The following is a 27,806-nucleotide window of genomic DNA, read 5'->3' as shown; positions in this document are numbered from 1 at the left end:
CCGAGGGTCCCTGCCCACGGGGAGCTGAGGGTCCCTGAGGGTCCCTGCCCACGGGGAGGTGATGCCACCCCATCCAGGTCAGTCCTCCTGCAGGTGGATGGGTCTGTGGTGGGGTGATTTAATTGTGGTCAATTTTAATCTATCCTCATGTTTATTTAACAAAAAAAATTTTTAAAATCTGTATTTTACTTTTGTGCCTTCATGTATTTAAAAAAACAGAAGTATTTAGAAAAAAGAAAGCGTGAGACAGCGCCTCCTGCTGGGCCCTCACAGCCAGAACCTTTTTAAGTTAACCTGCATTATTTAAAATAGTTTCTGCTTTTATTTTGTGGACACTCTTTAAGCAATAACTTCTGTTTGACACGAGTCCAAACTTGTGGGATTTTTAATTTTAAGTTTAAACTCAAACTAATCCTGATGAGTTGGATCTTCAGACTTTCAATGTGTGAAGAGGAAGAATGAGCCAACGCGATGAAGGAACAGGACAGATTTATTGAGACGTTTTCATTCACAGACCATAAAAACCAACATCAGCAGGTTCCAGTCAAACATCATTTTAACTGCGGCGCTCGATTTCACATTAATCTTTTACAAAATAAACGAAAGAAGAAGACGAGGCGACTGATTTTTAAGGTTAGTATCCTCCTCTGTACCCGCCGCCGCCTCTGTATCCTCCACCTCCTCCTCTGTAACCACCTCCTCCTCCACCTCCGCCTCCCCTATAACCACCTCCTCCTCCACCATAACCACCGCCTCCTCTGTATCCTCCATATCCTCCACCACCCCTGTATCCTCCTCCTCCTCCATATCCTCCACCTCCTCTGTATCCCCCTCCTCCTCCTCCATATCCTCCCCTGTAGCCTCCTCCTCCTTGGTAACCTCTGCCGCCGCCTCCTCCATCAAAACGCGGCATCTTCGGAGGTCGTGGACCGTCTCCCATCCTGCACAGACACACAAACAGAGGAGATGAGATGTTTGAAGGTCTAAAGTTTGTTTTCAGAGGCGATGTGAGTAATAACAGGATGAAGCAGAGACCCAAAGAAGATCAAAACATCAAAGTTTCATCATAGAGGGAGAAAAATCTGCGATTTGAAAGGATGAACTAAAACGTTCCTTCATTCATGTGGAAAAAGGAAACAGGCAGGCTGCGTTTCCTGTCTGAGGACGTCCGTTACCTCTGGTTGGTGGCCATCATGTTGAGCCCGGCCGCCGACGGTTTGGAGACGTGTCTGATGACGTTCAGGAGCCGCTCGTTGGTTTGGTCCATCTGTCTGATGTACTCCGGGTCTTTGGTCACCTCCACCACCACCGCCTCCAGGGCGGCCCGCAGAGCCAGGATGTTCCCCGCCACCTCGTGAGCAATCGTCAGTTTGATCCTGCCATCATTAAAGTGAAAGGTCACTGAGAGGAGAGCAAATCGCAGTGCCTCAGAGGAAACAGGAAGTGAGTGAGAGTGCTGACGAGCTGCAGGTCGGTCGGTCACTCACCAGTCGTCGAGCTCCACGATCTCTCCGTTAGAGGTCACCTTCTTGCAGGCGAACAGCAGCAGCTGCAGAGGACTGACCAGAGTCATCCCTTTAGCCGAGATCGCTCTGGTTCGGATCTGAAAACAGAAACGTCCCCACCCGAGAGAAATGTTGGCTGTGATGCTGCGAGGGCCGTAAATTCATCTAAAAATTTATTTAGTGAGAAAACCTACAGAAAAAACCACCTGCTGTTGTTAATTTACACAAAAGCAATAATATTCATGTTAAAAGGTGAACGTGGCAGTTTTGGGTTTCACCTTCTCGCCGAAGACGAAGAACGGCGACGGGTAGATCATGTCGTGGCTGCTGAAGGGACAGTTGACGGAGGATTTGTGGATGAGGGCGTTGCGCCCCTCGGTGGTCAGGATCTTCCTCTTCTCTTTGTGGTAGCAGACGTTGGGGTACGAGCCGAAGGTCAGCAGAGAGACCACCACGTCCAGGTTGTTGTCCGGCCCCACCGTGTTGAACATCTGCGTCATGAGACACTCTGAGGGAAACGAAAGTGCAGGTGAGCTCCCGGCCGGTTCAATCAGCTTTGTGTGTCAGGATGGTGCGTTCGGGTACCTTCAGGAAATCCAGAGTTCACCAGGATCTCCTTCAGCTGGACTTTGGCCTCCCAGGTCATCCTCAGAGTCGACATGTTGAGACGTTTGTGGTCACAGAAGCGACTCTCCGCCTCCTCTCCGTTAATCCTGAGCAGAACAACAAGTGTTCACAAACGAGACGTTTCAGGGAGAAAACGACACCTCCTGTCACTCGTGTTGCAGAGGTCTTTTGTAACTTTACCGCTCTACATGTGAAGTTTACCATTTTTCTGATTTAGCTATTCATTTGTAAGAGCACGCGGCACAGACCTGACGTCGTCCCAGGCCTGGAACACGGACAGCAGCGCCACGTGATCCGAGAAACGACTGCCAGCAAAGTTTCTGTGCACGAAGCCGAGACGCTTCCCCTCGTTGATGAAAGGCTCTGGGAAACAGGAGGCGGCCGAGATGGTGCACATCGCATCGCCGACGCTGGAGGGAAACACGAAAATGAGAATTTCATTTAAAGACGGGACGCTGAGAGAATCAGAAAATCAGCAGAGAGACGAAAAACTGACTGGAAGATGCAGCCCATGATCATCATCTTCCCCAGCCGAGGTTCGATCGGCAGCCGAGCCAGAATCCGCCCCAGAGGGGTCAGCTCGTCGTTGGAGTCCAGAGCGTCCAGCTCTGCAACAAACACGGAGATTACAGTGAAAATAATTCATGTGGAAACTGACGGCAAAAAAAGGATCTTCAAAAACAAAACATAACATGTCAACTTTATGAAGTACAGACAAGAATCAGACCAAAGGGCATAGAACCCCAACACAGGCATAAAAACAGGCCACAGCAGGGCTGATCATTTAAAATCTATAAATCAGAGCGTCAGATCTGTGAGAGGACAAACCAAGACACACAGAACTAAGTTCCCAGCAGCCCCGATAGTCCGTTTCCCTTCAGACCAGGCCTTTCGTACCTTTCAAGGTGTGTTCGGCCTCAATGACGGCGTCCAGTGGCGGTGGCTCGATAGCCTTAGACAGGAAGTGGCCGATGCCTCCGAGTCTCAGCAGTTTGATGCTCAGGGCGATTTCATGCAGCGGAGTTCTGAAGATCTCTGGAGTCATGTGAGTCTCCAACCTGCACAGCCACACAGAGACAGATGTTAACACCCAAACGCTGCAGCCCGCGGCGTGCCGGAGGATCAACGCGCCTTACTTGTCGAATCGAGCGCGGCTGCAGAGGTGGAAGCAGAACCCCGGTCGGACTCTGCCGGCTCGACCTTTCCTCTGCTCCAGGTTGGTCTTGGAGGCCCAGACGGTGGCGTAGTTGGTCATATTGTTGTGGGAGGTGAACAGCTTCACTTTCTGCCTGTTAGCACAGCAAACAGTGCGACCTTTAACCCCTAACCCGCTCAGACGCTGACCTCAGGAAGAGAAACTACACCTGTGAGCACAGCGACACTTACTTGCAGGAGTCGATGACGTAGACGACATCGTTGATGGTGATGCTCGTCTCGGCGATGTTGGTGGACAGGATGACCTGAAACGTCAGCGTGTGGTTCAGACATGCTCAGTGCATGTAGCACATATCAGACACACTTCATCTCATCCACGTCGGTCATCGTTGAAACGGTTTGAATTCCACAAGTTAAATTTAGGATGAAGCTTTTATGTATTCCTGTCACTGACCTTTCTGATGTCATCAGGAACCGGTTCAAACACCCTCCTCTGCTCCTCTCGAGGTATCTGAGAGTGCAGCGGCAGGATTCGGTACCGGTTGCTTCCTGAAAAGCACAGCATACCAGATTTTTCACAGTGCTCTCGCACGATGAGCAACAACGCTACACAACACCAGCTAAAAACCAAGATCCAAGAAGTCTCTTGCTTTCCACTGCAGTGTCAGGGGGAGTGTTTCGGTCAACAGTCCCCACAGCAGTGACTCTCCACTTAAGGCGTTATTGGTGTTGTGTGGTGTGACGCGTACCGAAGTGTGGGTTGCTCTCCAGGTGTCTCTGCATGGAGTAGATGAGGTTCCAGCCGGGCAGGAAGACGAGCACGGCGCCGGCCACCTGCAGCGTCTCGATGTACTTCAGAAGCGCCTCCACCAGCTCGAAGGACGTTTCCTTCTCATTGATCTGAGACATCGAATGCTTCGTCTCCGGCGTATACTCCGGCCCGCAGATCACATTACAGTTAGTCTGGGGAGAAACGTTTTACAATCACATGTAATTCTGACGTTCGTCACAGTGCAGAAGAATTTTAAAAACGTTTCTCACGTCGTCGTCTCCTCCCTCCTCGTCTTTGTCTTTCTTCTTTCGGTCCATCGGTGGAGGCACAAACTTTGTCATCTGGATGGAGTCCTCCAGGAAATACTCTGAAAACAAGGAAGAGGTTTTTTCAAACCCGCTGATATAACAATAACTGTTTACTACACTGATTATTGGCTTAAACAGTTTAGGGCAGGGGACCTCCAGGCCTCGAGGGCCGGTGTCCTGCAGGTTTAAGATGTCCTTCATCCAACACAGCTGATTTAAATGGCTAAATGACCTCCTCAGCATGTCCTGAAGTTCTCTAGAGGCCTGGTCATCAACTCATCATTTGATTCAGGTGTGTTGACCCAGGGTGAGATCTAAAACCTGCAGGACGCACCACGCTCACCATTACACCCAAACCTCCCGGCTAACGGGTCACCAAACACTTGTATGAGTGCTTATCCTCAGTTTATATTACAGGAAAGTCCACAGACAATCATCATTTTAATGTTTCCACACACAGGTGAGGCCGGTGAGTCGGAGGTACCTTGGACAGGGAAGGTGCGTCCAAACACCTCAATGACGGGGCAGCTGAAGAAGTACTCTCTGAACATGGTGGTGTCGATGGTGGCCGACATGAGGATGATGCGCACGTCCGGGTATGCCTGGACCACGTCTCTGAGGACCACCATGAGGAAGTCCGTCTGCACGGACACACAGAGGGTCAGACACATGGACAGAAGCCCCCGGGGTGTTTTTGGCTCAGTGAGTCCCTAAAAATCAGCGAACAAACAAACTCACGTTGATGTCTCTCTCGTGGATCTCATCGACGATGACGTGACTGATGCCTCTGATTCCTGCTTCCAGCTTCCGCAGAAGAACACCTGAAACACAGAAAACACTCAGATCTACACGGCCGGACCGCCAAATCGCTTCCCCCGCCCAGCGAAGTAACCACGGCTTCGCTGCTTAGTTGCTGAGGCAGCAGCACAGTGGTTTCCATACCGACGGTGCAGAAGAGGATGCTGGCGTGGGGTCGAGGCAGGACGGACTCAAATCGGACACTGTAGCCACAGCTTTTCCCAAGATCCTCTGCTCTCTCAAAGGCGACCCTCTCAGCCACGGACACGGCGCTGATCCTTCTGGGCTGCAGAGAAGAAGAAGGTCAGGGCTGCTGTGCGGAGGTTTACGGAGCACACGGAGCTCAAACACGGATCAGACCTCAAACTGCAATGAAGTGAGCTTAAAGCCGCTTAATGTTTGCTTGATCAACAATACAGAAGACAGGCTGTAAGCTCTCAGGTAAACGAGGCGGGTGAAAGGACGCCTCGGCGTTACCTGCGTGACCACGATGTTGCAGTCCGATGCTCGGCCCCCCTTGATGAAGCGGTCCAGGATGTACTGAGGGACCTGAGTGGTTTTACCGCAGCCCGTCGCTCCTCTGATGATCACCACAGGGCTTTTGTCGATGGCCGCCATGATCTCTTCCTCAAACTGTTTGACGGGCAGCTGCTCGCGCTCCATCAGGATCTGAACGACAGCATCGTTAAGTCTCACGGCACGCTTTCATCAACGCAGACGTAAAGGTAAAGGAGACTGACCTTCTGCAGGTTTTCATCATGCTCCAGCTGGTACTGCAGCTCGTCGTGCAGGTCGCCGCTGATCTGCTCCGGAGGGCACTGAAGGGGTTAGAACGGGGTCTTTACGGAAGGCTTTCACCACGACTCGCTCCGATTTAGAAATCAGAGTTTTGTCAGGAAAACAAAGCACAGAGGGAAGAGCTGCACGACTCTGATGACTGTAAGACACCGAGTGTCTGCACAGCCTGTGGGACTCGAATTAATAACATGATTTCTGAATACCTGCTAATAAAGATCAACGAGCCACAAACTGATCCTACTTTAGGGTTTCAGGGTTCGTGAGACTCACGTAGGCCAGCGGCCCCTCGTCGATGTTGCTGCTGGTCCAGGGGTTCCAGTTGACCTGAGGCGGCGACCAGGGGACGACTCCGGCTCCGGTCTGCCTCTGTGACGGCTCGAAGTACGCCAGCTTCCCCTGAACCAGAGACACCGGGCTGCTGGGGTCTGCAGGCTGGAACATAAAAACCTTCATGTTACTGAATCGAATGTAAACGCTCCGTTTATTCTGACGATGACAGTTTGCTTTGAAGAGCATCACCACATCACATCTGCAGTCCGGTGCACTGAAGAGTGTTTCACTGGTTTCATGCGTACGTCCACGAACATCAGCGCGACAGACTTCAGATTCGTCACAGCACACTGCTTTATTTGCTACGTGCTGCCTTTGAAGGGTGGGTTCGATTGACAGACACTGAACAGCAAGTGCGAACGCTTTCATGCGACTCACCGGTGGGGGGACGCTGACTCCGAGCTCCTGGACCACACAGGCCAGCTGCTGCTGTAGGTCTGGGGACACGTTGACCTCAAACGCCTCCAACTGTGCCAAAATAACAAAATCCTGTTTTAAAAACGAGCTGCGTGATGTGTCGTTCAGTCTCTGCCTGTTTTTAAACGTACAGTTTCTCCCTCCTTCTTCTTGGTGACCCCGGAGTACGCCTCGATGACTCCCAGGTGATACAGCTGTCGCACCAGAGACAGAGCGCACGATTGAGCCGCCAGCTTCTTGTTGGAGCCGTGCTCTCGAGCCGTGATCCCTGCAGAGCAAACCCGGCAACGTTTGACTCACACGAACAACAGAAAGCAACTGGTGTTTCATGGTTTCTGATCACATTTATCACAATTTCTGTAACTTTTCCATCCAGTGTTAATCCGAGAACAGACTAATAAAAATCGAATTCTTCTCGGGCACGCTCGCACAGAGTCCGGTGTGGTTGCCATTTTGGTTTGTAGCGCTCTCTCTGCGTCCTGTTCTGACCTCTTTCACTGCTGATCATCTAAAACAACTTCAGCATTTAATAGGAAATGTTCTGGAGTCTTACTTCTGCCGAGCTGCTTCACAAAAAGCTGCATCTCTGCTATGAAGCTCCTGCAGACACAAAGACAAACGTCACGGCTTCACTCCTTGTTTCTAGAACAAAAGCATCAAACTGCACGTAGACTTAGGAGCTGAACTCACCTGCAGCACTCTCAGGAGGAAGCCTGCATGTTTTTCTGCCAGACTTTGGGATTTTTAAAGACCAATCAACAGCTTTGATTCTCCTGGCTGCGCTCTGCCCTGCGGTGAACAGCGACACCAGAAATCACAACCAGACTCCACCAAGCCCTGAGCTGCACCCATGGGACAGCTTTAGTGCACCTAAACACTGTCCCATGTCTTCCTTTGGTGTGGTTGTGAGTTCTGGCATCACCTCGGTGTTCTTTGATGGAGCAGGAAACTCACTCCAGCCTCTGAAAGTAACCTCCTGCCCAATTCACCAGCTGACATTTATCACAGCTCATTTCTCACATTACAACAATTCATCAACTCAAACCAGTCTGGGTTTGTCGGGCTCAGGTTCTAGTTATTCTAGTTGTTCTTGTTTCAGTGCGAGTTAGCTGGTGTCTGCGCTCAGTTCGAACAGTGAGAGCTCTCTGGTGTAGCCGACACACTCTGGAGGTCTCTGGGTTTACAGCAAGTCCAGCAGAAAAACACACAGGAACGTCCTGAACATCAACCACCAACCAACACACGTCAGCTCTGCAGCGCGACACACACCAGCTGGGTCGTATTCAGGCTACTGTCACACATTTATGTGCACAAGGACAAAGAAGACGTGTTTACAGGTGTCTGGGAATACGATGATGGCTGAGCTGAGACCCAGCTGGTGCGTGCTGAAAGAGAATATAACCTTTAAGAATTTCATTCAACGAGGAAAATAACAGGAGAACTGAGACGGCAGCAGGAATAAAGAGAAAGATGTAAAAAGATCAAAAGGAAGCAGGAGATGAAAACAAGAGGAAACAGAAAGAAACAGCAGGAGAAGAAGGGGAGGACATAAAATCAACACGTCCTGTAAAACCCTCGCGCTGCTCTTTGGAGGAAATTATTTTAGAATAATCAGAAATTCCAAGTCTTGTTTTACATAAACTGGCAATTTTTTTACAAAGAAGATTCAATTCAATTTTATTTATAAAGCGCCAAATGACAACAACAGTCGGCTCAAGGCGCTTCTGAGCGTTACCACCCGTCACTTCAAGGACAGCGCTCGCTCTCCGGGCGGAGCTTCGATTATTTGTGCCGAAGCCCCGCCCCCACCCTGTTGATCAACACTTTCAGCTTACACCCTCACACGTCTCCTGCACATGCACAAAGTTCCACAACAGCTCAGTCTAGAGATGCCACCATCTCTGACTCCTCCCACAACACTGAAGAAACGCCATGTTAAGTTCATTCGTCGCCATCTTTACTGAGAAAACAACTAAAGCTGTTGTAAAGCTTTGCTGTAGCTCAGGCCAAAAATATGATTAGTTCGTGTTTCCCAGTCTGGTTGCCGAGCGGCTCTTTGGGGGCGGGGCCAATCTTTGCCATTATTGTATTTTCCAATGGATTTGATACATTTATGTAGAATCTGTGAGCTGAATGACTAAAATAAGCAGCGTTTATCAGAACGTATCAGTACAATCAGAAACTGAATGTCTGAACATGCAAGATAAAACAGGTGTGTGGCTGAAGGTCGGCTGTGAACTCCAAACCAAATCCAAACTGAAGGGAAACAAAAGACAAACACTTCCAGCAGAGATTCAATCATTTCTCTTCAAATGGAGAAATCAAGTCCTTTGGTCAAAATCACAGTTGCTTTTAGGAAATACTTCTGATTTTTCTTCAGCTAAAGAGAATTATTAAGCAGCTGAAGCTCATTAAAATCACAGTCACACCATCAGCGTTTGTTTCGGCTCCAGCTGTGACCCCTCAGACTGGATCTGGTTTAGAATTTCCAGCCGGTCTAAAAAGCTCTGAGATTCCAGACCTGTTGTGGTCCGGTCCCACTTGGCTGTATTTATACTCAGCACTGGTTTTCTCCTTCTGGAAGAACTGGTTCAGACGGGCCTTGGCGTTCTCCAGAGTCCAGTTTCCGTGAAGGTTAGCGTTCAGATCCACTTCCTCCGACTCCAGAGTCTGCAAACAAAAACACAGGCGGGAGTTCGTTTAGCGAGGGAGAGAAATCAAACCTGAAGAACAAATAAGGGAACTCATTCTGGTTCTAATGATGCATCTGCATATTATTAATGGCCAAAGTTTAAAAATAAAAGTAGAAACGTATTCCCCGAGTGCCAGTTTTCTTCATGAAAGCAGAGTCCTCGGAGTGTAAACTTGGCTGGTTGTTCCAAGTTTAGTAAATCTGTCCAAGGTTCTGGTTCAGATTTGAGCTTTAGGGGGACGACTGTAACTTAGGAGCAGCTTACTTCCTGTTAAGGAGCTTAATGTTAACATCACCAATGCTTTTCACTGCACTGTAATTTGGAATTATCTTGTACCGCCTGCGCTTCCTGTTCGTCTCTCTTGGCGTAATACTCCTTCAGGTTGGCTCCTCGGTCCCACTGAGCTCCTCCGTCACTTCCTCCTCTGCCCCAACCCGAGTTTCCTGCTCCTGCGTAACCCAGTCCGGTCACTCCTGGAACCGGCCCACTGACGCTGCTGTCCCCTGAGAACAATAAAGAAGGAGAAGCAGAAAGAAGCCGGCTGAATATCTGAACCCGTTTAATCCGACCCGCCTCACCACATTAAAGTAAGAACTTGTGATGTTTGGAGTCGTTAAAGCCACCATGCTGCCGGTACCTTGCTCAGCTTTCACTACCAGGTGAGGTGGTAGAGGACCGCTAGAAGGGAGGTTTCCAAAGCCAGCATCTGCAGCTGCATCAGGTTGATCTGCGATGGGAGCGCTCGCCTGATGGCAGAAAACGTACTTACTCATTTAAAAAAAGACAAAGTGAGAGAAACAATCAGTTTTTATCTCTACAGAAAAAAACAGAAGGAAAAACAGGAACGGCTTCCTGACCCCGAGGGCCGGGACCTCTGCTGCGTTCATCTCTCCGATTCGGACCAGATAGTTGACAAAATCGCGGGCGGCGTTGGTCTGCGCGTCCTTCTTATTGGTGGAGTTTCCCATCCCAATGTAGTTGAAGCTATCGACTCGGACCTGCAGGGAGTGCGGTGTAAGGTTAACAAAAACCTCACCGAGTGAAACCCCCTGATGTCAGAATGAACGCTCACCTCACACATAAACTTCTGCCTGTTTTTGTTGCCCGCTGCTCGGATGTCGTAGTTTGGAGTCAGCTTCTTTTTCCCACACCAGGCGTACAGGAAGTTCTTGATGTCTGCCATGGTGGACTGACAGGAGGGTCCTTCTCTTCCGTGGACCAGTTAATCTGAGAAACAAACTGCTGTCAAACTCCTTGATATTTAGCTTAGATCTGGCACTTACTGTGAATCATTTGGTTTGGAGTCACAGAGGGATGAAAGTCAGTAAATGTTGCTGAACTGAGGACGGATAATATCACATCTAAGAAATTACTGCAATAACTAACTGGCCAAACTCTGGTAGAAGCCTTGCTGCTGTCTGCTTACCACCTTTTAAGATGAACTTTGGTCTTCCCTGAACACAAACGGATCTTTGATAGTGACTCACTTATGTAAACATGGCTGTACGGATCACTTTACTCAACATAAATATGCAAATTAAATGAAGTAACTCAAACCCAGTCTTGATGGATGCATTTACTGCCCACCGCTAGGATAAATCCCGCTGTCTGCGGTGATTCTGGATACAAACGATAACAGCGTCATTAGCACAGCGGGTTGTTTTTACTGTGGGCTGGATTTCATAAAACACTGTTAGCATTCATTAGATTCAACTCTGTAATGTTTGGCTAGCATTTAACATTAGCCTCAAAGTGTAAAATTAAATTGATGACTTATAATCACGAATTTAAGTCACTTATCTTTAAACTTTCAGTACAATTTATATAAAAAATTGTTTCTGATAAATGCGTGACTGCAGGCTAACGTTAGGCCCCTGCTAGCTACTTATCACCGGAAGTTCAACTCACATCGCGTCGCAAAAAAATATGATTAAATTAAGAAGAAATGCGGGGGAAAATAATCCGAAGTATTTGTACTTACAGCCAGGGCAGAAAATTGCAAAAGCTGCTCCACACTTCAGCAGCTAAGCGCCGGCAGACTATCAGCGTTGGCTTCCTCCGGTTACGCTTCACTTTCGGTTAAAAATAAACGTAACTCCCGGTGCTTCAGCGCCCCCTCAGGCCGGAGGGAGAATCGGCCTCCATCAAGTTCTGTTTCTTCTTCTTCTTTTTTTACTATCTTTTTTTTAGCCTTTATTGTTCTAACACAGTGGAGAGAATACATGAAAGCTGTGCTCCATGTTCCTCTTTTCATGAACACTTTGGTCAGTCATCTTTACACCAGCAAAACAGATTTGAGCTCCATAGTTATAAATGCCTGTTAAGTATAAATGATCAAAACAGTGAAAGTTTTAAAGCCAGGCCATTATAAACCTTTAGTTTATATTTAGTATAAGTATTAGAAAAGTATAAAAGAACAGAACAGAATAAAAAATAGAACAGAATAGATAAAATATACCGAATTGATATTTTTTTGTATTCAGGCATTAACTCCCGTGAAACCAGCTGATCTGGAGTGTTTTAAAGATGATGTTTCTTGTACATGACAGACTTTAAATAAAACTTCTGTCATCCATCAGTCTGTGTTAACCTGAGCTCCTCTCCTGAAGGCACCAGATATTTAACCTGAAGCACCTGAAGGACCGAGCTCAATAAGATTTATAGATCAACTGAAAACAATAGTAGAAAATGATCTAACAGCCCTACCTGCATCTCTTAGAGTGTTTTATGTTCTTTTTTTGAGGAAACAAATGGATTTTCAGTGGGAACTTGATTTAATTTAGGGCATCTGAGGCAGAAAAAGAGGAAACTAAAATAGTATTTTCACATCGTAAAGACAAAACTGAGTCATTTGGTTCAGGACATTGAAACTTTCTGCATTTAACTACAGAAATTGTAGCTGTTCAAACATTAACAGCAAAGCAACAAACTGCGTGATCACATCTGATGATTAATTTGTTCCAACAGAAGAGACTTCACAGTTTATAATAATAATATTTAGAGTATTTGCTTTAAACCAGGAGATTCTTTAACTGAGTTCAGCTTCTTGTTTAGATTTTTTAACCAGCACTGAAATCAAACCAGAAAGTTTTGCAATTTCTTCACAAACTTGGCGATAAAATCTGCACTGAAGATTTATTATGACTCAATAAACTAAATGTGTGTGTGTGTTAAGGTGTGTTGGTACGGCAACACAGTCAAACTGGGTGCGACTCTGTGTGTAAGCAGGCAGGGTGTGTGTGATGGATCATAATGTGTGTGTGTGAGTAAGTGTGTGTCTGAGGCTCAGGGTGTGTCTGCTGGCTCACCTGCAGCCTCAGGACACATCTTACACATGGAAACTACCTGAGCAGCAGGAGGAGGAGAAAACGTGCCTGCAGGCGAGAGTCAGGGCTCCACAACACAAAACACAAACACTGTGTTTGCTCCAAACTCAGCAGGAGGTGAAATGTGCTTTAATCTGTGGCGACTGCAAATAAACGTCTGTGGCTGTCTTTGGTTTTTGAATAAAACTCTAACCCCGAGCACATCCTGAACCTTTTATATCTCCCTGAACGCACCACGGCGATAATAACTACAGTAAACAGTTTAATTAAAAGGAAAGAACAAAAAATATTTTTCCTCTTGGAAAAATCTCGATTCCTCATCAGAACTATTCCACAACTTTGATAGATGACCTCATATTTACTGTTTCAAACATACTTTAAACAGTAAATATTTAATATTAGTACTCAGATTTTCTTTAATGTGATATCTTTCATATATTATATAGAATTAATTTTATACATATTTGTATGTGCTTTATGTAAGCTTCCCACATGGTTTAACATGAATTATCACATTTAAGTTATGCTAAGCTTTAACATAAACTTTGTTAAGTTGTATTAAAAATATTCAAATTCCTTATATAATCCCAACTAGTCTTTTAACTAACTGATCACAATGATTATAGTAATAAAGAGATGTTACAAACTGGATCTGCTGGATCCACTCGACTGCACCTAGTGCTCCGATTACCACGGGGACCACCGTTACCTTCACCCTCCACATCCTCTCGAGCTCTTCTCTGAGCCCTTGGTATTTCTCCAGCTTCTCGTGTTCCTTCTTCCTGATATTGCTGTCATTTGAACCGCTACATCGATCACTACGGCCGTCTTCTTCTGTTTGTCTACCACCACTATGTCCGGTTGGTTAGCCACCACCATTTGTCCGTCTGTATCTGGAAGTCCCACAGGATCTTAGCTCGGTCATTCTCCACCACCCTTGGGGGCATCTCCCATTTTGACCTCGGGACTTCCAGGTTATACTCCGCACAGATGTTCCTGTACACTATGCCGGCCACTTGGTTATGGCGTTCCATGTATGCCCTGCCTGCTAGCATCTTGCACCCTGCTGTTATGTGCTGGATTGTCTCTGGGGCATCTTTACACAGCCTGCACCTGGGGTCTTGCCTGGTGTGATAGACCCCAGCCTCTATGGATCTTGTACTCAGAGCTTGTTCTTGTGCTGCCATGATTAGTGCCTCTGTGCTGTCTTTCAGTCCAGCTTTGTCCAGCCACTGGTAGGATTTCTGGATATCAGCCACCTCCACTACATACCGTAAAACGCGCATTAATCCAAGCACAATGGAACGATTTATTTTAAGTTCAGAAACTAAAGGTCAAAATTCAATAAATGATCCTTGAAATAAATAAAAGAAAGTCCAGAGAGGAATCAACCAAAATAAGAAACACTGGTTAAAGCTGGTGTCTGCGTTTCACTCCCTGGTTATTTAAAAGTTAATAATAATAATTATAGGATCGATGTAATAATGCAGTGTTAAATGTAATGATAACAGGAATATTGCTGACTGGTGAAATCAAAAACATAAACCGGGCCTAAAACTGAGCCGTGGGGGACGCCACCTGTCTATTTTCTTCTGCTTCTGCCAGTCAGGGTCCATCCCAGCCGCAGTAGGCCGAGGTGGGGCACACCTGGACAGGTCAGTCACAGGGCTTTGTGTTTTCTCTAAGGTCCACACATTAGATTGTAAAACCCTCTGACATGACTGCTGCTGTGAATGGTCAGCCTCTGCACTGTTGCTGGTTTAATCTGAACTCTCAGCAGCTGCATGCAGAGTTCACGTTCAGGAAACATCTGTCATGTTTTCCACATCTGGAACAGAGCGCAGATTCACTTCATTCACAGAAATCTGATTTTTAATTCTCCGTCCTGTGAGACGTCTTTGTGTTGTACAAATGCAAATGTGAAGCTCCAGGACAACGGCTCACACTGTTACAACACACACACACACACACACACACACACACTGGAGCCGTCATATCCTCTGACTGACGGTGTGTGTTTTGTGAATCACACGTGAATAAGTGTGGCCTGTACATGCAGCGTGTACGGACCTGCAGCAGGAGAGGAGTTAAAAAGCATCACTCTGAGGAGCTGTGCAGGAGTTTTTCCATCAGCTGCAGCTTTCGGATCTGATTTCAGGATTCACACAACATGAGGAATGGATGGATTTCACTCTGCGGGCTTCTGTTTGCTGTCTGCGCCGTCCGGGCGACCTACAGATACTACTGTAAGTGGCTCGGCTTCTTCTGTTACTGCTATCAGCAAGATGCTGAAAGACATTAAGATCCTTTAACTCTCTTCTTTAAACTCTAACCAACATACCTGAGCTCAGCCTGCTAATAGCTGTGGTAATGTTTAGGAGAGGCAACAACAACGTCATGAAATCAAGACGACAAACATAGGTCGGTAAGATGGGACGTTAAAAAACGACGTATTGATCCTCATTTTATAATAACAATAATCATTAAATACTGATTTCAGAGGTAGTACAGTATTTATTGCTGTGGATTTAATATGTTTGTTTTAAAGGCTCAGTCTGGTGATTTTGTTAATTATTGAAAAATGTGTTCAGCGCACAAACAAAGGAATCAAAGAAAATCACAGAGGGGAGGCAGCTGTGATATTAATGAAGTGTGTGAAGATAATATGAGATAAGACTGTGAGTTATTCATATTCATGTCACTCGTGTCTGAAAGTCTGCCGGTGCAGACACGAAGCTGCTGGGACAGCTGCAGATCAGATAAAGCTTCAGCGATGAGTCAGAGGAAACACAGCAGAGCCCAGAAGTACGATTCCTGAATCATTTTAAGTAAACTGCTCCTCAGATTTGATTAACAATAAGACACAAACAGCTGAATTAAGAAATCTCACTAAAGAAGTTTAAATAGACACGAAGGCTGATCCTTAAATTACGAGAAAGCTGTGACTATAAAGCTGTGACTATAAAGCTGGGACTATAAAGCTGTGACTTCAGGACAAAATAAAACGTTTAAAGAAAGTAAAAGAACAACAACATGCAGCTTAACAAACCCGTTCACACAGACGAGTCAGAACAGGAAGGCTTTCTATAACTTTTCATTAGGATCATTTCATTTTTCAAATTTGTCTTAAAAGATAACAAAGACTAGCTGGTGGAAAAAGGGAGACACCCATGGGTGAGGCTCACGAGAACCTGAGCTGTCAGAGGAGAACCGCCTGCCCCTCAGGGAGAGAAATTATTATCTGCTGAACTTTTACTGATGTGCTGAAGAAAAGAATCCAGCCTCATATGCTGAGACGAGACCATAGATAGATAGATAGATAGATAGATAGATAGATAGATAGATAGATAGATAGATAGATAGATAGATAGATAGATAGATAGATAGATAGATAGATAGATAGATAGATAGATAGATAGATAGATAGATAGTTAGTAAGTAGCCGGGTTAAGGAAACATGGAAATATCTCAGTTTTACCAGCTTTGCTGTAAAAATACTGCGTTTTGTGGCGTTTTATTTACCCAAAATGAGAGAAATGTAAAAACTGCATTGTTCATCAAGATACATGCAGCTCTTTATTTTCTGATTTATTGATAAGCAGTGATTATTTTTATTATATTGGGCTGTTTGGCCTTTACTGCTGCTGAGTCAGTGCTCAATACAGGACAGACTGCGAGTGACTGTCAAATCATGAAGGTGATGAAAACCACGTCATCACCCGCAGGAGCAAAAACGCAGTTAAATTATTCCCCAAAAAACAACTTAAAGGTGGGAGGCAGTGCACTTTTCTACAAACTGGTTCAAAGCTTAAAAAAGCATCACCAAGTGCAGACGTTTGACATGTGCAGTGTTTTATCAGCTGAATCATGACATGAGTCAGTGCTCACAGCACAGACGGTGCTTTAGTCTTTTATTTGTTAAAGCATTAACCTCAGATTAAAGATGAAACCAGATTCGGAGTTGACACTGTGATGTAAGAAGAACCGTCTCTAGGTGTGTCTTTGTTGTTTTTCATTCCTCCGGGGAAAAGAAAGCAGAGTTATGAAACAGTGAACACGTTCCCTTTGGAGAGAAAATGTTTCTTTAGGCTGAATATTTAGAGGCGCACAAGTTGGAAACTGTCCAATGAGAGACACAACACCTAAGCTCACCGCTGCCGGAGGCAATCAGGTGAACAATAAGTGTTATAAGAGAGTGAGTCAGTGTGATGCACTCTGAACTGTAGAGAACGAGCAGTTCACGTCTGCTGAATCTGACAGTCAGACAAACACACCTCAGCCTCCCTCTGAGCGCTTACATCAAAGAAGAAATTGATTACAGTCACTGTCGAGGTATTCAGATTCATACGGGGAGAAAAAACATCACAGTGAGGTTAAAATGTTCCTGCCAGGACAGGACGTGTTCAAGAAAACCCCCAAAGTCAGACACACCCTATGAGCAGCACTTGGTGACGCTGGGAAGGAACAAGAGGAGACGTCCAACAGAACCTGGGAGGGGGCAGCCCTCTGCCACCGATCGCTGGGGGATATTTTCTCAACACACTTTCAAAAAACCCCAAAACCCTGTTTAAAATGAGTTTTTCCTCATCAGCTGTGTGAGGTTCACGTTGAGCTCAGGACAGTAACACAGGGACATGAAGCATTTCCTCTGCCTCCAAACTTCATGCTGATTAAGTCCAGCGGCTCGAGATGTTTGTGACTGAGGTCACCTCACCTGAGTAAACAGCTGGTGCCACAGTTGCATCAGCTCGGATTCTCCTGGCAGAACAACAGAGAGAAGCGTGGCTTATTGACGCTGACACACAGGAGATAGTCTGCGAGTCCGAGTTGAAGTTTGAGGGAAATCTCTGGCCTTCATGGTCACTTGGTAAACCTGGTTTCTGTAACTTGATCCCAGCTGTCGGTCAGACTCCCGATCGCCCTGATGTCGGTCAGGGGCGAACGTTCGCACGTGTGTTGTGCAAATATTGATGCAATAATGCTTCAGTGGCACAGCTTAACACACAAACACCAAACAGACCCAAAACACACAGAAAAAGATCTGCGGCAGCTTATTAGCTGCAGTGACATCATATCCTGTGGCTGCAGTGACATCATATCCTCCTGGATGAGAACAGTTTGGTGGTCGTCCCCTTTCTGCTGCATTGCCAGGATGGTCACTGCAAAGGGTGCAATAATAAAATCATGAAATGTTTCTCTGTACCAGGCTGCCCCTGCAGGCTGCAGGCTGCCTTGTGATTCACTTTTTTCATCATTGCTCTGGTTTACCACAAACTGCTGTTGCTGCATTCACTGCGGGGGAGATCGGCCCTCTCTGCCAACAGCAGGAACAAGCAGCAGCCTGCTGAAACTCTCCCTCAGTTTCAATCAAAGCTTTAAAGGAGCGGGTGCAAGTCTTTTCAGGGCTGCTTTTCTGAGCCGTGATCCCGGTGAGCTCGCTGCACACAGAAGGGGCTGAGGTGCTGGCTTTTTGGGCGGGGCTGGTCAGATTGTGATGATTTGTGTGCAGGTTCTTCACACTCTGTAAACATCTCTAATGCTGCTGTTTGTTAGATTAAAGCTCAGGAAGCTTGTGGATGTGCCTTCTTTTCTTTCACCATCACAATACGAACAAAACAAGTAATTCACATGCAAGCTGGAGGGAAAGTGGAGAACAGAAGAAAGTGCACAACTGAAATGTAAACAGCCAGCTTCCTCCCACAGTCCTTACAATAATGCAAGCACTTCCTGTGGTCAGACTGGAAAAGCACCAGTCCAACACCTGTGAAGCCACAAAAATACATGGAAGTGCATCTACAAACAGTTATTGTACAAAAAATCATTTAAAAGAAATCAAAATAAACTTGACCTTTGACCTCTTACTTTCTCATGCAGCGATAATGCGTTGTGAGTGCAATGGGAGATCTCAGTACTGCCTGCACGACGCGTTGGGTTTGCACTGCGTCGACTGTCAGGGAAACACGGAAGGCCGCAACTGCGAGCGCTGCAAGGATGGCTTCTACCTGCAGGGGGCGGGACAGAGCTGCTCGCCCTGCCGCTGCAACCCTACAGGTGAGTGCAAGTCTCACAAAACCCTTATGTGTGGAAAATGTTAGACGTACAAACCAGAGAGCAGAGGTGGGAGGATCAATTCAAATATCCATAGTATCAGTACCAACGCTGGCACCAGATCAGATCGATACAATCCTCCACATATCCTGTAAGTTCATTATGTTTTTATTGGAAACGAAAACTACACCTCAAACATGCCTCATCAAAACTGTCTGAACCTTTCTGTGTTCCTGGCACGTCTTTAGAGGCGACACATTTACTTTCCCGGTCTCATAAAACAGTTTCCAAACATGAGAGGCTGAACGTTTTTGCTTCAATGTGTTAACTCATTGCTGTGGAAAAATGAAGCTGCAGTTCCTTTAATAGCCACTTGGGGCTGACGACGAACCGATGTCATCGTTTACTTGAGTTGTTCTGCCCGGGCTTGTTTTTCCTCAGGTTCTGTCAGCAAGTCATGTGACAGCACGGGGCGCTGCAGCTGTAAAGAAGGCGTCACAGGAGACAAATGTGACCGCTGCCCCAACGGACCAATCGGAGCTGACGGCTGCCCCCAAAGGTGAGAGACAAATGTTACCTCATATGCTTCAATTCTCAACACCTTCAGTGCACTTTAATGCATGTCATTGCTTACATTTGGTGTCTTTTATTTGATGAATGGTTTTGTAACTGCAGTTAAAAAATGTTTACATTGAATTCTGTCTTCAGTCACTTTACAGTTTTCAGTCCTTAACTTCAGCCCACAGCTCTTTTCTATTGATTTCAGTGCTTGTCTTCCATCTTTCCACTACAGGTTTTTAAGTAGCTTTAAGTACTTTATGTGCTTCAGATGAATACAAACACATCTGAGCAGTTTTAAACAGCCCACTTCTTCCACAGCCTTCTTTGCATTATTTTTCAGTTTTTAGTTCACAGAAATATTCTCCTGTCTTATTTTGATAGTACATGGCTCACTTCCTGTTGTTTCTTGCGTTTTCAGCCGTCAGCCCAGGCAGGAATCTGAGAGTCTGACTCTGCCGTGTTTCTGTTACGGCCACAGCAGCCGATGTTCAGCACGATCCGGTTACTCGGTCCACAAAATCACCTCCACCTTCACCACCGGTAAACCTTTCTCCTTCGTTACCTTCATAATAAAAGAACCCTAACATTTCCTACATTTCAAAGTAAACGTGCACAATAAGTGAGGTGACAGACTCTGGTGTGCTTCAGGTGTGGAGGACTGGAAGGTGGGGACGATGCAAGGTGAGACTCCAGCCGATACTCACTTCCGCTGGTCACCGAAACACCAGGACGTGGAGGTGATCTCCAAAAACAGCCTGCCGGTTTACCTGTATGCCCCAGGTGAGTCAAGCCCCACCTCTTCTAACAGCATAGCCCCACCCACACTTCTTTGTCTTTCTTTTCATTCCTGTCATGACTGATGTTCTCCTTTCTCACAGACTCTTACCTCGGGAACCAGCTGCTGAGTTACGGCCAGAACCTCTCCTTCTCGCTGCGTTTGGACCGCGGCGTCCGATACCCGTCCGTCAACGACGTGATCCTGGAAGGTGGCGGCTTAAGAGTCGCTGCCTCTCTGGGTGACCTGCGATCTGTGGTCCCCTGTGGTCAGAAGATCACCTACAGCTTCAGGTCAGAAAATCCACGGTGTGAAGTCGCTGAAAGTTTGATGGTTTTGTCTGAAGCGCTAAACATGACGTGGAGAACAGATTTGATTGGTCGGGTGTTATTATTGGTCAGATAATTGGAGTAAAAAGGCTCAGAGGTCCAGCTAGCAGCTACAGCCACCTGTGTCACCATCCACCTGTCAGTCAAAGAGGCCACGCCCACAGTAATGCAAACTTTAAAACTTAATTCTTAACTCCCACAGGAGTCTGTGGGAGCCCTGCGACCTGTCCAGGGTGTACCCCGCCTCTCGCCCTATGACAGCTGGGATAGGCTCCAGCACCCCCAGCGACCCTGAAAAGGATAAGCGGAAGCGAATGGATGGATGGGAGTCTGTGGGGACTCACTGCTGGAGCCCCTGGTGGGCATTAGTGGGACTGTCACTGCTGCTTTCTCCTCAGTTTCTGCTATAAATGAATGTTAGTGAAAGTCATTGAACTTTAATGCATTGTTCCAGCCGCCTGCAGCAGCTCTGCAGTTTGAGAACACTGGCCTGAAATATCAGGTGTCGTGTTTTGATGAGGCAGAATAGCTCCCACTTACACTGTGACTGGCATCTCTGTGTGACATCATTTGTCCAGCAGGAATGTGAAAACGTTTCCAGCCCAGCTATCAAAGGTTCAGACAGCCAGGCTTCTCTGAGGCGTGAACATTCCTGAGGCGAGGCTGTTAATCACAACAAGTAGAGACGCAGCAAGAATCTCAGGCACTCCGTTAGTACCTGGCTGTGTTTACGAGGGATTTACTGCATGAGCGATGTGGAGAAAGTGGGTGGAACAACACTGCTCCAATAAACGTGGAGTCTGACCTGCAGATGTTCTTCATGCCTCTCTCCTCATGCACACGTGGGTGAAACTATGATGGACCTTCGGAGCTGAATGCAATGAGCCGAATCAGAATTTCTCTCAGACTCTGATACATTTAATGAGATTTAATGTCATCGTGATACCAAATTCTTTCTTGTTTGCACATCTGGCTACACATCTGGATTGATTTAGTCAAGAAGTCACTTGCAGTCCAAATATTAGCAAAGCAATAAGAAGAAACACATCAAAATGATTCCTGTTTTCTCGGAGGTTCATGAGGTTCCATGTTGAAGGACAGTGCAGGGAGAAGACGTCGTCTTCCTGAAACATTGTTTGAACTTCTGTCTTTTTCTGAACAGACTGGACGAGCGGCCCGGCAGCAAGTGGAGGCCTCAGCTCTCCGCCCTGCAGTTCCAGACGCTCCTGCAGAACCTCACAGCCATCAAGATCCGAGCCACGTTTGGAGACACCGGTGAGCCCTTTTCCTTCTCTTCCACAGAGAAGAAAGAGATAAAATCCAAGAAAAGAACAACAAAGAGTGAAGGATGAGCGGCTCTCGCACACAGTTTCATGAGCTGTTGTTTCTTTTTTCAGGACGTGGCTACCTCGATAGCGTGCAGCTGGTGACTGCGCAGCGTGGAGACGGCGTCCCGGCCCGCTGGGTGCACACCTGCAGCTGCCCGCCGGGTCATGAGGGCGAGTTCTGTCAGCGGTGTGCGCCCGGTTTCAAACGCAGAGACCCCGCAGATGGAGCCTTCAGCCCCTGTGAGCCCTGCAGCTGCAGAGGAGGCAGCTGTGACCCGCAAACTGGAGACTGTTACTCTGCCGATGAGACGCCCGCGGATCAGAGCTGTTCCCAGGGCTTCTACAGAGACCCGAGGCGGCCGGAGACCTGCGTGAGGTGTCCCTGCGCGGACGGCGTGTCCTGCTCACTGGGTCCTGGTTCTCTGGAGCCTCGCTGTGAGAGGTGCCCATCAGGAACCTCTGGTGAGACGACATCAACAACATGATGTTTAGTTGATGTTTTGTTTCAGCTCTTAAACGTCTTTAGTTGAATTTGAATAATTCTAGAATATTCTAACCTGACTGTGTGTCTCTGTCCTCAGGTCCTCGCTGTGACGTTTGTCAGGAAGGTTATTATGGCGACCCCCTGGGTACCGGAGGCGTGCAGCGTCCCTGCATACCCTGCCACTGTAATGGTCACATCGACGTCAGAGTGCTGGGAAGCTGCGACCGCAACAGCGGCGAATGCCTGAAGTGCGTGAACAACACGAAGGGACGGCACTGTGAGGACTGTGTGAGAGGTTTCTACCACAGGCAGCCCACCGACGCCTGCAAACGTAAGAACGACGCACAGTCAGAGGAGTTTCTGATGTAGACGTCTGGGTTTCATCTGCAGGGAAATCTTTGTGTTCTTTACTGTAAAATTGAATCTTAGATGTCAGAAAGCAGTAAAACAGTTTTTTACAAACAGAACTGACATGTTTCAGTTTCATGAGCTGCTCAGAGAGAAGCTGTTTAATAATCTTTTAAGCTCACAGCAAAGAAAATCATCAGAATTGTGGTTTTTGATGGTGGTGTTGGGTTGCAAAGCAGCATGCAGCTGCCCAGCAACTGTGTGCAGCTAAAACAGCTTAAACATGGCTGCGGTTACCTCGATGTGTTAAAGTGTATCAGCTGATCAACGCTAAGCTCAATCTTGTTTTTCTTTGGTGCTGTATTGATCATTTACTTAATGAATATGCAGAATAAGCATCAGTTACAGAAAACAGTGAAGTGAAAATTGAATTTAAATTTGAACCAAGTTTAAAAAACAACATGATCATTAATTTGAGCAAAGCTAGTTTATATTAAAGTTTCAAAGACCTTTAAAGCACAAAACATTGGCCCACATCTGGAAACTTCTCAACACCCCCACAGGTGGAATGCTGCCCCCTGCTGGTGCACCTTTTAATTACACTTTTTGTGCTGTGACGGTTTTCCCAGATGTGATCCAGCAGTAACATCTTTTCCTGTTTTCCCGTCAGCGTGTAACTGTGACGTCCAGCGCTCGGAGTCCGATCAATGCGATGCTTCCGGGCAGTGTCGGTGCAGACCGGGCTTCGAGGGTCTGAGGTGCCAACGATCCAGCTGCCCCGCCTGTTTCACCCCCATCAAAGCAAAGGTGGGGTACCTGTAACAGGCGCCTGCTGTCATACACAGAAAGTGTTACGTTTATTTTACAGAGCGCCCCCTGCTGTGTGGATGCTATATTTTCCATATCATACCACCTGAGGCTTTGAGATATTACATTTGCAGTTTATGATCATCATAATAAAACAATATTATCACAATATCACCCTATAGAAACTCTGAAGTTTCATCTGCTTATTAAGACACTGTGGCATCTAAACGTATTCCTTTTGGCTCAGATGGCTGCTTATGCTGCCAAACTGAGGGACCTGGAGTCTTTGTTCTCTGACACGGACGGAGGATTGAAACCAGCTAATAACAAGGAGATAGAGGCCGCTCTGACAGATGCTATGGAGCAGGTGGACGACATGATGGAAGACGCCAAGCAACTCACAAGTAAGACAGCATGTTATCTGTGCCATCACCGGAAGGCTTTTAGGACCCAGTACCAATTTGCCAAACACTAAACTAAACCTGTGACTGCTGAACATGTTGTGACTTCTTGTATGTTAAAAGTAAAATATGTGAGTATAATGGGAAAATGTACTAATTCCTATGTTTATAAGTGATCAGTCAGCTGCTGTTTGTTACAGTTACAGTTGGTAAAAATAAAAATCCACATTGTAGAAGCTTTAATAAGAAATTTTTACTCAATAACTTGGTTAAGTGAACTTGCAGTTTTTAGAAGAACTTAGTAGACCTGCAGCCGAATGGTTTCGCTCAGGTTTCCATAGCAGATGTACTGGAGAAGGTTTCATTGGTTAAAATAAAGTCGATTTCTTATTGTTTGTCTGTAACAGAAGTGGAGAAGAGGCTGCAGGACCGCCTGTCGTTCATCAGCAAGCAGCAGCTGGACGAGGAGGAGAATCTCCTAAACATCAAGGACGCAGCCGCTGACATCAAACTGCAGCAACAGACGTACAAGACGAAGGTGGGGGAGGTCCAGAAGCTGATCGAGGAGATGAAAGTCCAGCTGGAGAAGGCCAAATCTGACCTCGAGTTCGCTGTAAGGCTCCACGCTGACAGACGCAGAGATGAACGTCGTGTTTGACAGAATCATTATTTTATTTTAGAGGGGTTGTGTTGTATTTGGGTGTGCGTGTATTTAGAGGCAACAGGCAAAGGTTTAGAGAAGACAAGAAATTTTGGGAAAACAGAAGCTGACAAATTGGCAACGATGTTTTCTTGTCTAACCTCTGTTTATTTTTCAGGATGTACCTCAGAGCGACTCTCCGCTGGGTTCAAACGACCTGTCTTCGCTGGTGACGACGGCTACCAACCTGGCTAACAAGTAAGTGCTGATTTCACAAATCAGTAAGACGTTTTTTGGCTACCATGCAGACCGGTCCACGTTACCCACCGTCTCTAACGCCGACGCCTTTGCCTTCCAGTCATCAGACGTTCGCAGACGCTGTGGAAAGAAACGCTAACAAGGCTCTGAGTGACTCGCAGCAGAGTCTGACTCTGGTCAGAAACCTCATGAACAGAGAGAACAAAGTGAAAGAGCTGATTGGAGACCTGAAAACCATGTAAGTATCTCCTCTGAGCTTCAGAGACAAAGACTCTTTTAGACTCTGAATCAACCACTTTGTTGATTTACGTGCACTTTGCATGTAAACGCTTCAGATTTGTTAATGACAGCAGAATCTAAACCCGGTGCCTAAAGACTAAACTGGAGCCACCTGTGTGTGTCCAGGTATGAACAGACTTCAGCTCAGGTGAAGGGTTTTGAGAACCAAGCCAAACGTCTAAGCAGCGATGCCATAGAGGAGAGCAAAATGGCGGACGGCATGTTGAAAGACATCGCCAACATGGAGCAAAACCTCCCCCCATCTCTGCAGGTAATGGCTGGAGAGGACAGATTCTTCTTTTTATTATCATCTACTTGTTCAGTGTCTCTAACCTCCTTTGTTCTCCCATGATGCACAGGGGGCGACTGATGCGATGCGTTCCAGGGTGGATGGAGTGACAGAGGCGATGGATGAGAACCTCGCAGGCATTGATGCGCTGCAGCAAGACATACTGAGAGACAAGGCTGTCGCTGAGGACCTGCTGGCCAACGGCAAAGCTGCCCAGCAGGTACGAAAGTGTCACAGATTCACCTCTGGTGAGCAGGAGATGTCCAGTTAAAGGAGGAAATGGCTAAATGACCAAAATCGTTTGAGTATCAGTAAACATGTTTATTTCTGCTGTAACGTTGGACGTTTTAACAATCAACACCTCTGTTCTCAATCCCTCGCTGCAGGAGTACAACGGCCTCGTGGACAGAGTCAATGTTGCCAAAGCTGACACCGAAGGAGCCATCAAACTCATCAACAGCAAAAGTGATGAGCTAGAAGATGCCCTGAAAACCCTGAAAGGTAGGCTCACCGAGCGATGGGGCGGCACTCACCGAGCGATGGGGCGGCACTCACCACCATAACTCTAGCGGCAGGCTGATGCCACTCTTCTTTCTTCTCAGGCTTCGACCAGCAGATCGCAGGCAGCAAAACAAAGGCAGACGCTGCCATCAAGCGTCTGCCTGACATCAAGACCACCATCCAGCAGGCTGCTGGCAATAATAATGCAACGCTGTCCATCCTGGGAGATGTTCAGGACAGTTATGATAACGCCCTGGAAAACATCAACAAGCTCGGGGACGTGGTCACTGGTCTGGAGGTAGCATGAATACTGTGGCGTTACTTTATGACGCATTCTTTATGTTGGAAATGATAAAACAGGCGAGACGTCAGGGACAAGTTTACGTTTGTTGAAGAAAGCAGCTGTAGAATTGACTCTGTGAAATTTCTTTAAACAAATGTGTTTGATTGGTTATTTTTTAAGTTGAACGGAGACTTTTGTCTTTACCCTTCAGGGAGAATTTGCATCTTTGCCGGCTCATGACAATATACTGAAAGAAGCTACCAAACTGAACAGAGAGGCGACTAACCTGAAAACAACGGCGGGAGGCGTTGTTGGAGAGCTGGCCTCCGAGCTGGAGAAAGCTGAAAACCTGCATGCTGACGCCCAGGAGGTAAACTGACCACACTGAAGTAACCTGTCACAGACGCACAGACGCACTCGTATAAAACGATGGACACGGGGTTAAAGATGTAAATGTTTCCCCTGCAGGCGTCTTTGGGAGCGGGTGGAGCTTACAACAACGCCAGGCTGGTCAGCGAGGAAGTGCAGAAAACTCTGCGAGAGGTCCAGGGTCTGCTGGCTAAAACCAGTACGTACACTTTTTATCTGACTCACACTTTGGGAGTTTAACCTGAAGTCCTGTTTTATTTATGAAGTTGCAACGCGTTGCTTTTTATCTCCAAAAGTTGATTCTGTTCATCTGGACGTAGCGTTTGTGGGAAACAGAATCAACTGTTGGAGATTTCTTTTCCTGGAGACGTTGCTTTTTAACGGGGTCAGCTTCACAATCTCCAGAAAGGCCTGAGTGCCCTTCTGAGGCAGCACGAGCTGCTTCCTCACCGCGTCTACTCTCTTTTCTCAGACCAGTCCAGTGCTGTGGATTTAAAGAAGGTGAAGCAGCTGGAGGACTCGTTGGCTGGTGCTAAGAAAGCTGTGGAGGGCAATCTGAGCCCCCGACTCAGAAACATGGAGGAGCAGGAGGCCGCGCACATGCGCCAGCTCAACTCGATCAACCGCGACATCGACACCATCCTGGCAGACATCGCTAACCTCAGGGAGATCCTGGCATCCATCCCCAACGGCTGCTACAACAGCCCACCCATCGAGGAGGCCTAAAGCGTGACCTGACTTACTGCCATCACTTTGTGTTTTTGCACTTTTCAACTACTGACAACCTTCTTTTTGTCTGCAATACATAAAAATATTGAATTATTTAGAATCCGTATCTAACGTGCTAACTCGTTTCTAAACCTCTGAGTTTGAATCTTGCTTTTTAAAATTTAAAGACAAATCACCTCCGATGTTTTCATTCATTTGTCCCTAAATCTAAACTGTACGACACCTTAAACTCATCACGTAGGCATAAGACATGTGCTCCTTACACATTATTTTTCTCTATTGAATGATTTTGTCTAAATCATTCAGTTTTTAGTAAAAGGATCTTTTGGAGCAGATTAATGCACTGCTGTTTCCTTCTACGCTCAGCGGGGAGTATCTGCTGTTTTTATAAAAATATATTCTGTGTGTTTGCATTCTGTGAATATATGTTAGAGTATTTATAACTGTACATACACCATCGTTTTTAAACCTTCATGCATTCAGTGTTTTTGTTCTACCGAGTCTGACCACCAAGAATATTTATATGAAAATAAAAGATAAAAGTTCTGACATTTAAACCATGTTTCACTTCATTATTCATCACTTCTTAGATTCATGTAACTGGTATTTCTGTGTGTGGGTCAAACATCCGACGCAACAGACCGGACG

The 27,806-nt window shown here is 46.6% G+C and overlaps 2 protein-coding genes across 3 annotated transcripts; one reads left to right on the top strand and one right to left on the bottom strand.

The window, feature by feature from the left end:
• Positions 1-472: 472 nt before the first annotated feature.
• dhx9 (DEAH (Asp-Glu-Ala-His) box helicase 9) lies at positions 473-11,537 on the bottom strand. Of its 2 annotated transcripts, XM_085254127.1 has the most exons (28): positions 11,385-11,537; positions 10,476-10,630; positions 10,261-10,401; positions 10,041-10,149; positions 9,740-9,906; positions 9,232-9,380; positions 7,264-7,310; positions 6,842-6,978; positions 6,672-6,761; positions 6,234-6,395; positions 5,906-5,983; positions 5,643-5,834; positions 5,310-5,451; positions 5,106-5,188; positions 4,852-5,008; positions 4,329-4,426; positions 4,037-4,250; positions 3,742-3,836; positions 3,519-3,592; positions 3,269-3,421; positions 3,030-3,190; positions 2,629-2,740; positions 2,381-2,542; positions 2,091-2,218; positions 1,784-2,013; positions 1,488-1,603; positions 1,176-1,376; positions 473-941 (listed from the first exon to the last, which is right to left on the bottom strand). In XM_085254127.1, exons 2-28 carry the CDS (start codon positions 10,584-10,586, stop codon positions 635-637), a joined length of 3,816 nt encoding a protein of 1,271 aa, XP_085110253.1. In that variant the 5' UTR covers positions 10,587-10,630; positions 11,385-11,537; the 3' UTR covers positions 473-634. The 2 variants fall into 2 exon arrangements, with proteins under 2 accessions (XP_085110253.1, XP_085110254.1); XM_085254128.1 differs by lacking the exons at positions 9,232-9,380; positions 9,740-9,906; positions 10,041-10,149; ... (1 more) ...; positions 10,476-10,630; positions 11,385-11,537 and adding an exon at positions 7,401-9,209.
• Positions 11,538-14,825: 3,288 nt separating this feature from the next.
• lamc2 (laminin, gamma 2) lies at positions 14,826-27,715 on the top strand. The gene is made up of 21 exons (XM_085254157.1): positions 14,826-14,975; positions 18,604-18,780; positions 19,219-19,336; positions 19,757-19,878; positions 19,987-20,118; positions 20,217-20,406; positions 21,605-21,717; positions 21,840-22,232; positions 22,352-22,585; positions 23,273-23,409; positions 23,657-23,813; positions 24,218-24,423; positions 24,629-24,708; positions 24,809-24,946; positions 25,114-25,258; positions 25,347-25,496; positions 25,663-25,777; positions 25,879-26,075; positions 26,272-26,430; positions 26,529-26,628; positions 26,902-27,715. The coding sequence occupies exons 1-21, from the start codon at positions 14,900-14,902 to the stop codon at positions 27,153-27,155; spliced, it is 3,393 nt and encodes a 1,130-aa protein (XP_085110283.1). The 5' UTR covers positions 14,826-14,899; the 3' UTR covers positions 27,156-27,715.
• The last annotated feature ends 91 nt before the right edge of the window (positions 27,716-27,806 follow it).

Source organism: Mchenga conophoros, linkage group LG18, assembly GCF_057382185.1.
Source record: "Mchenga conophoros isolate Kocher_MC1m ecotype Shallow Benthic linkage group LG18, M_conophoros_male_GT1.1, whole genome shotgun sequence".
NCBI classification, from domain to species: Eukaryota; Metazoa; Chordata; class Actinopteri; order Cichliformes; family Cichlidae; genus Mchenga; species Mchenga conophoros.
This window is presented reverse-complemented; position numbering and strand designations above follow the sequence as displayed.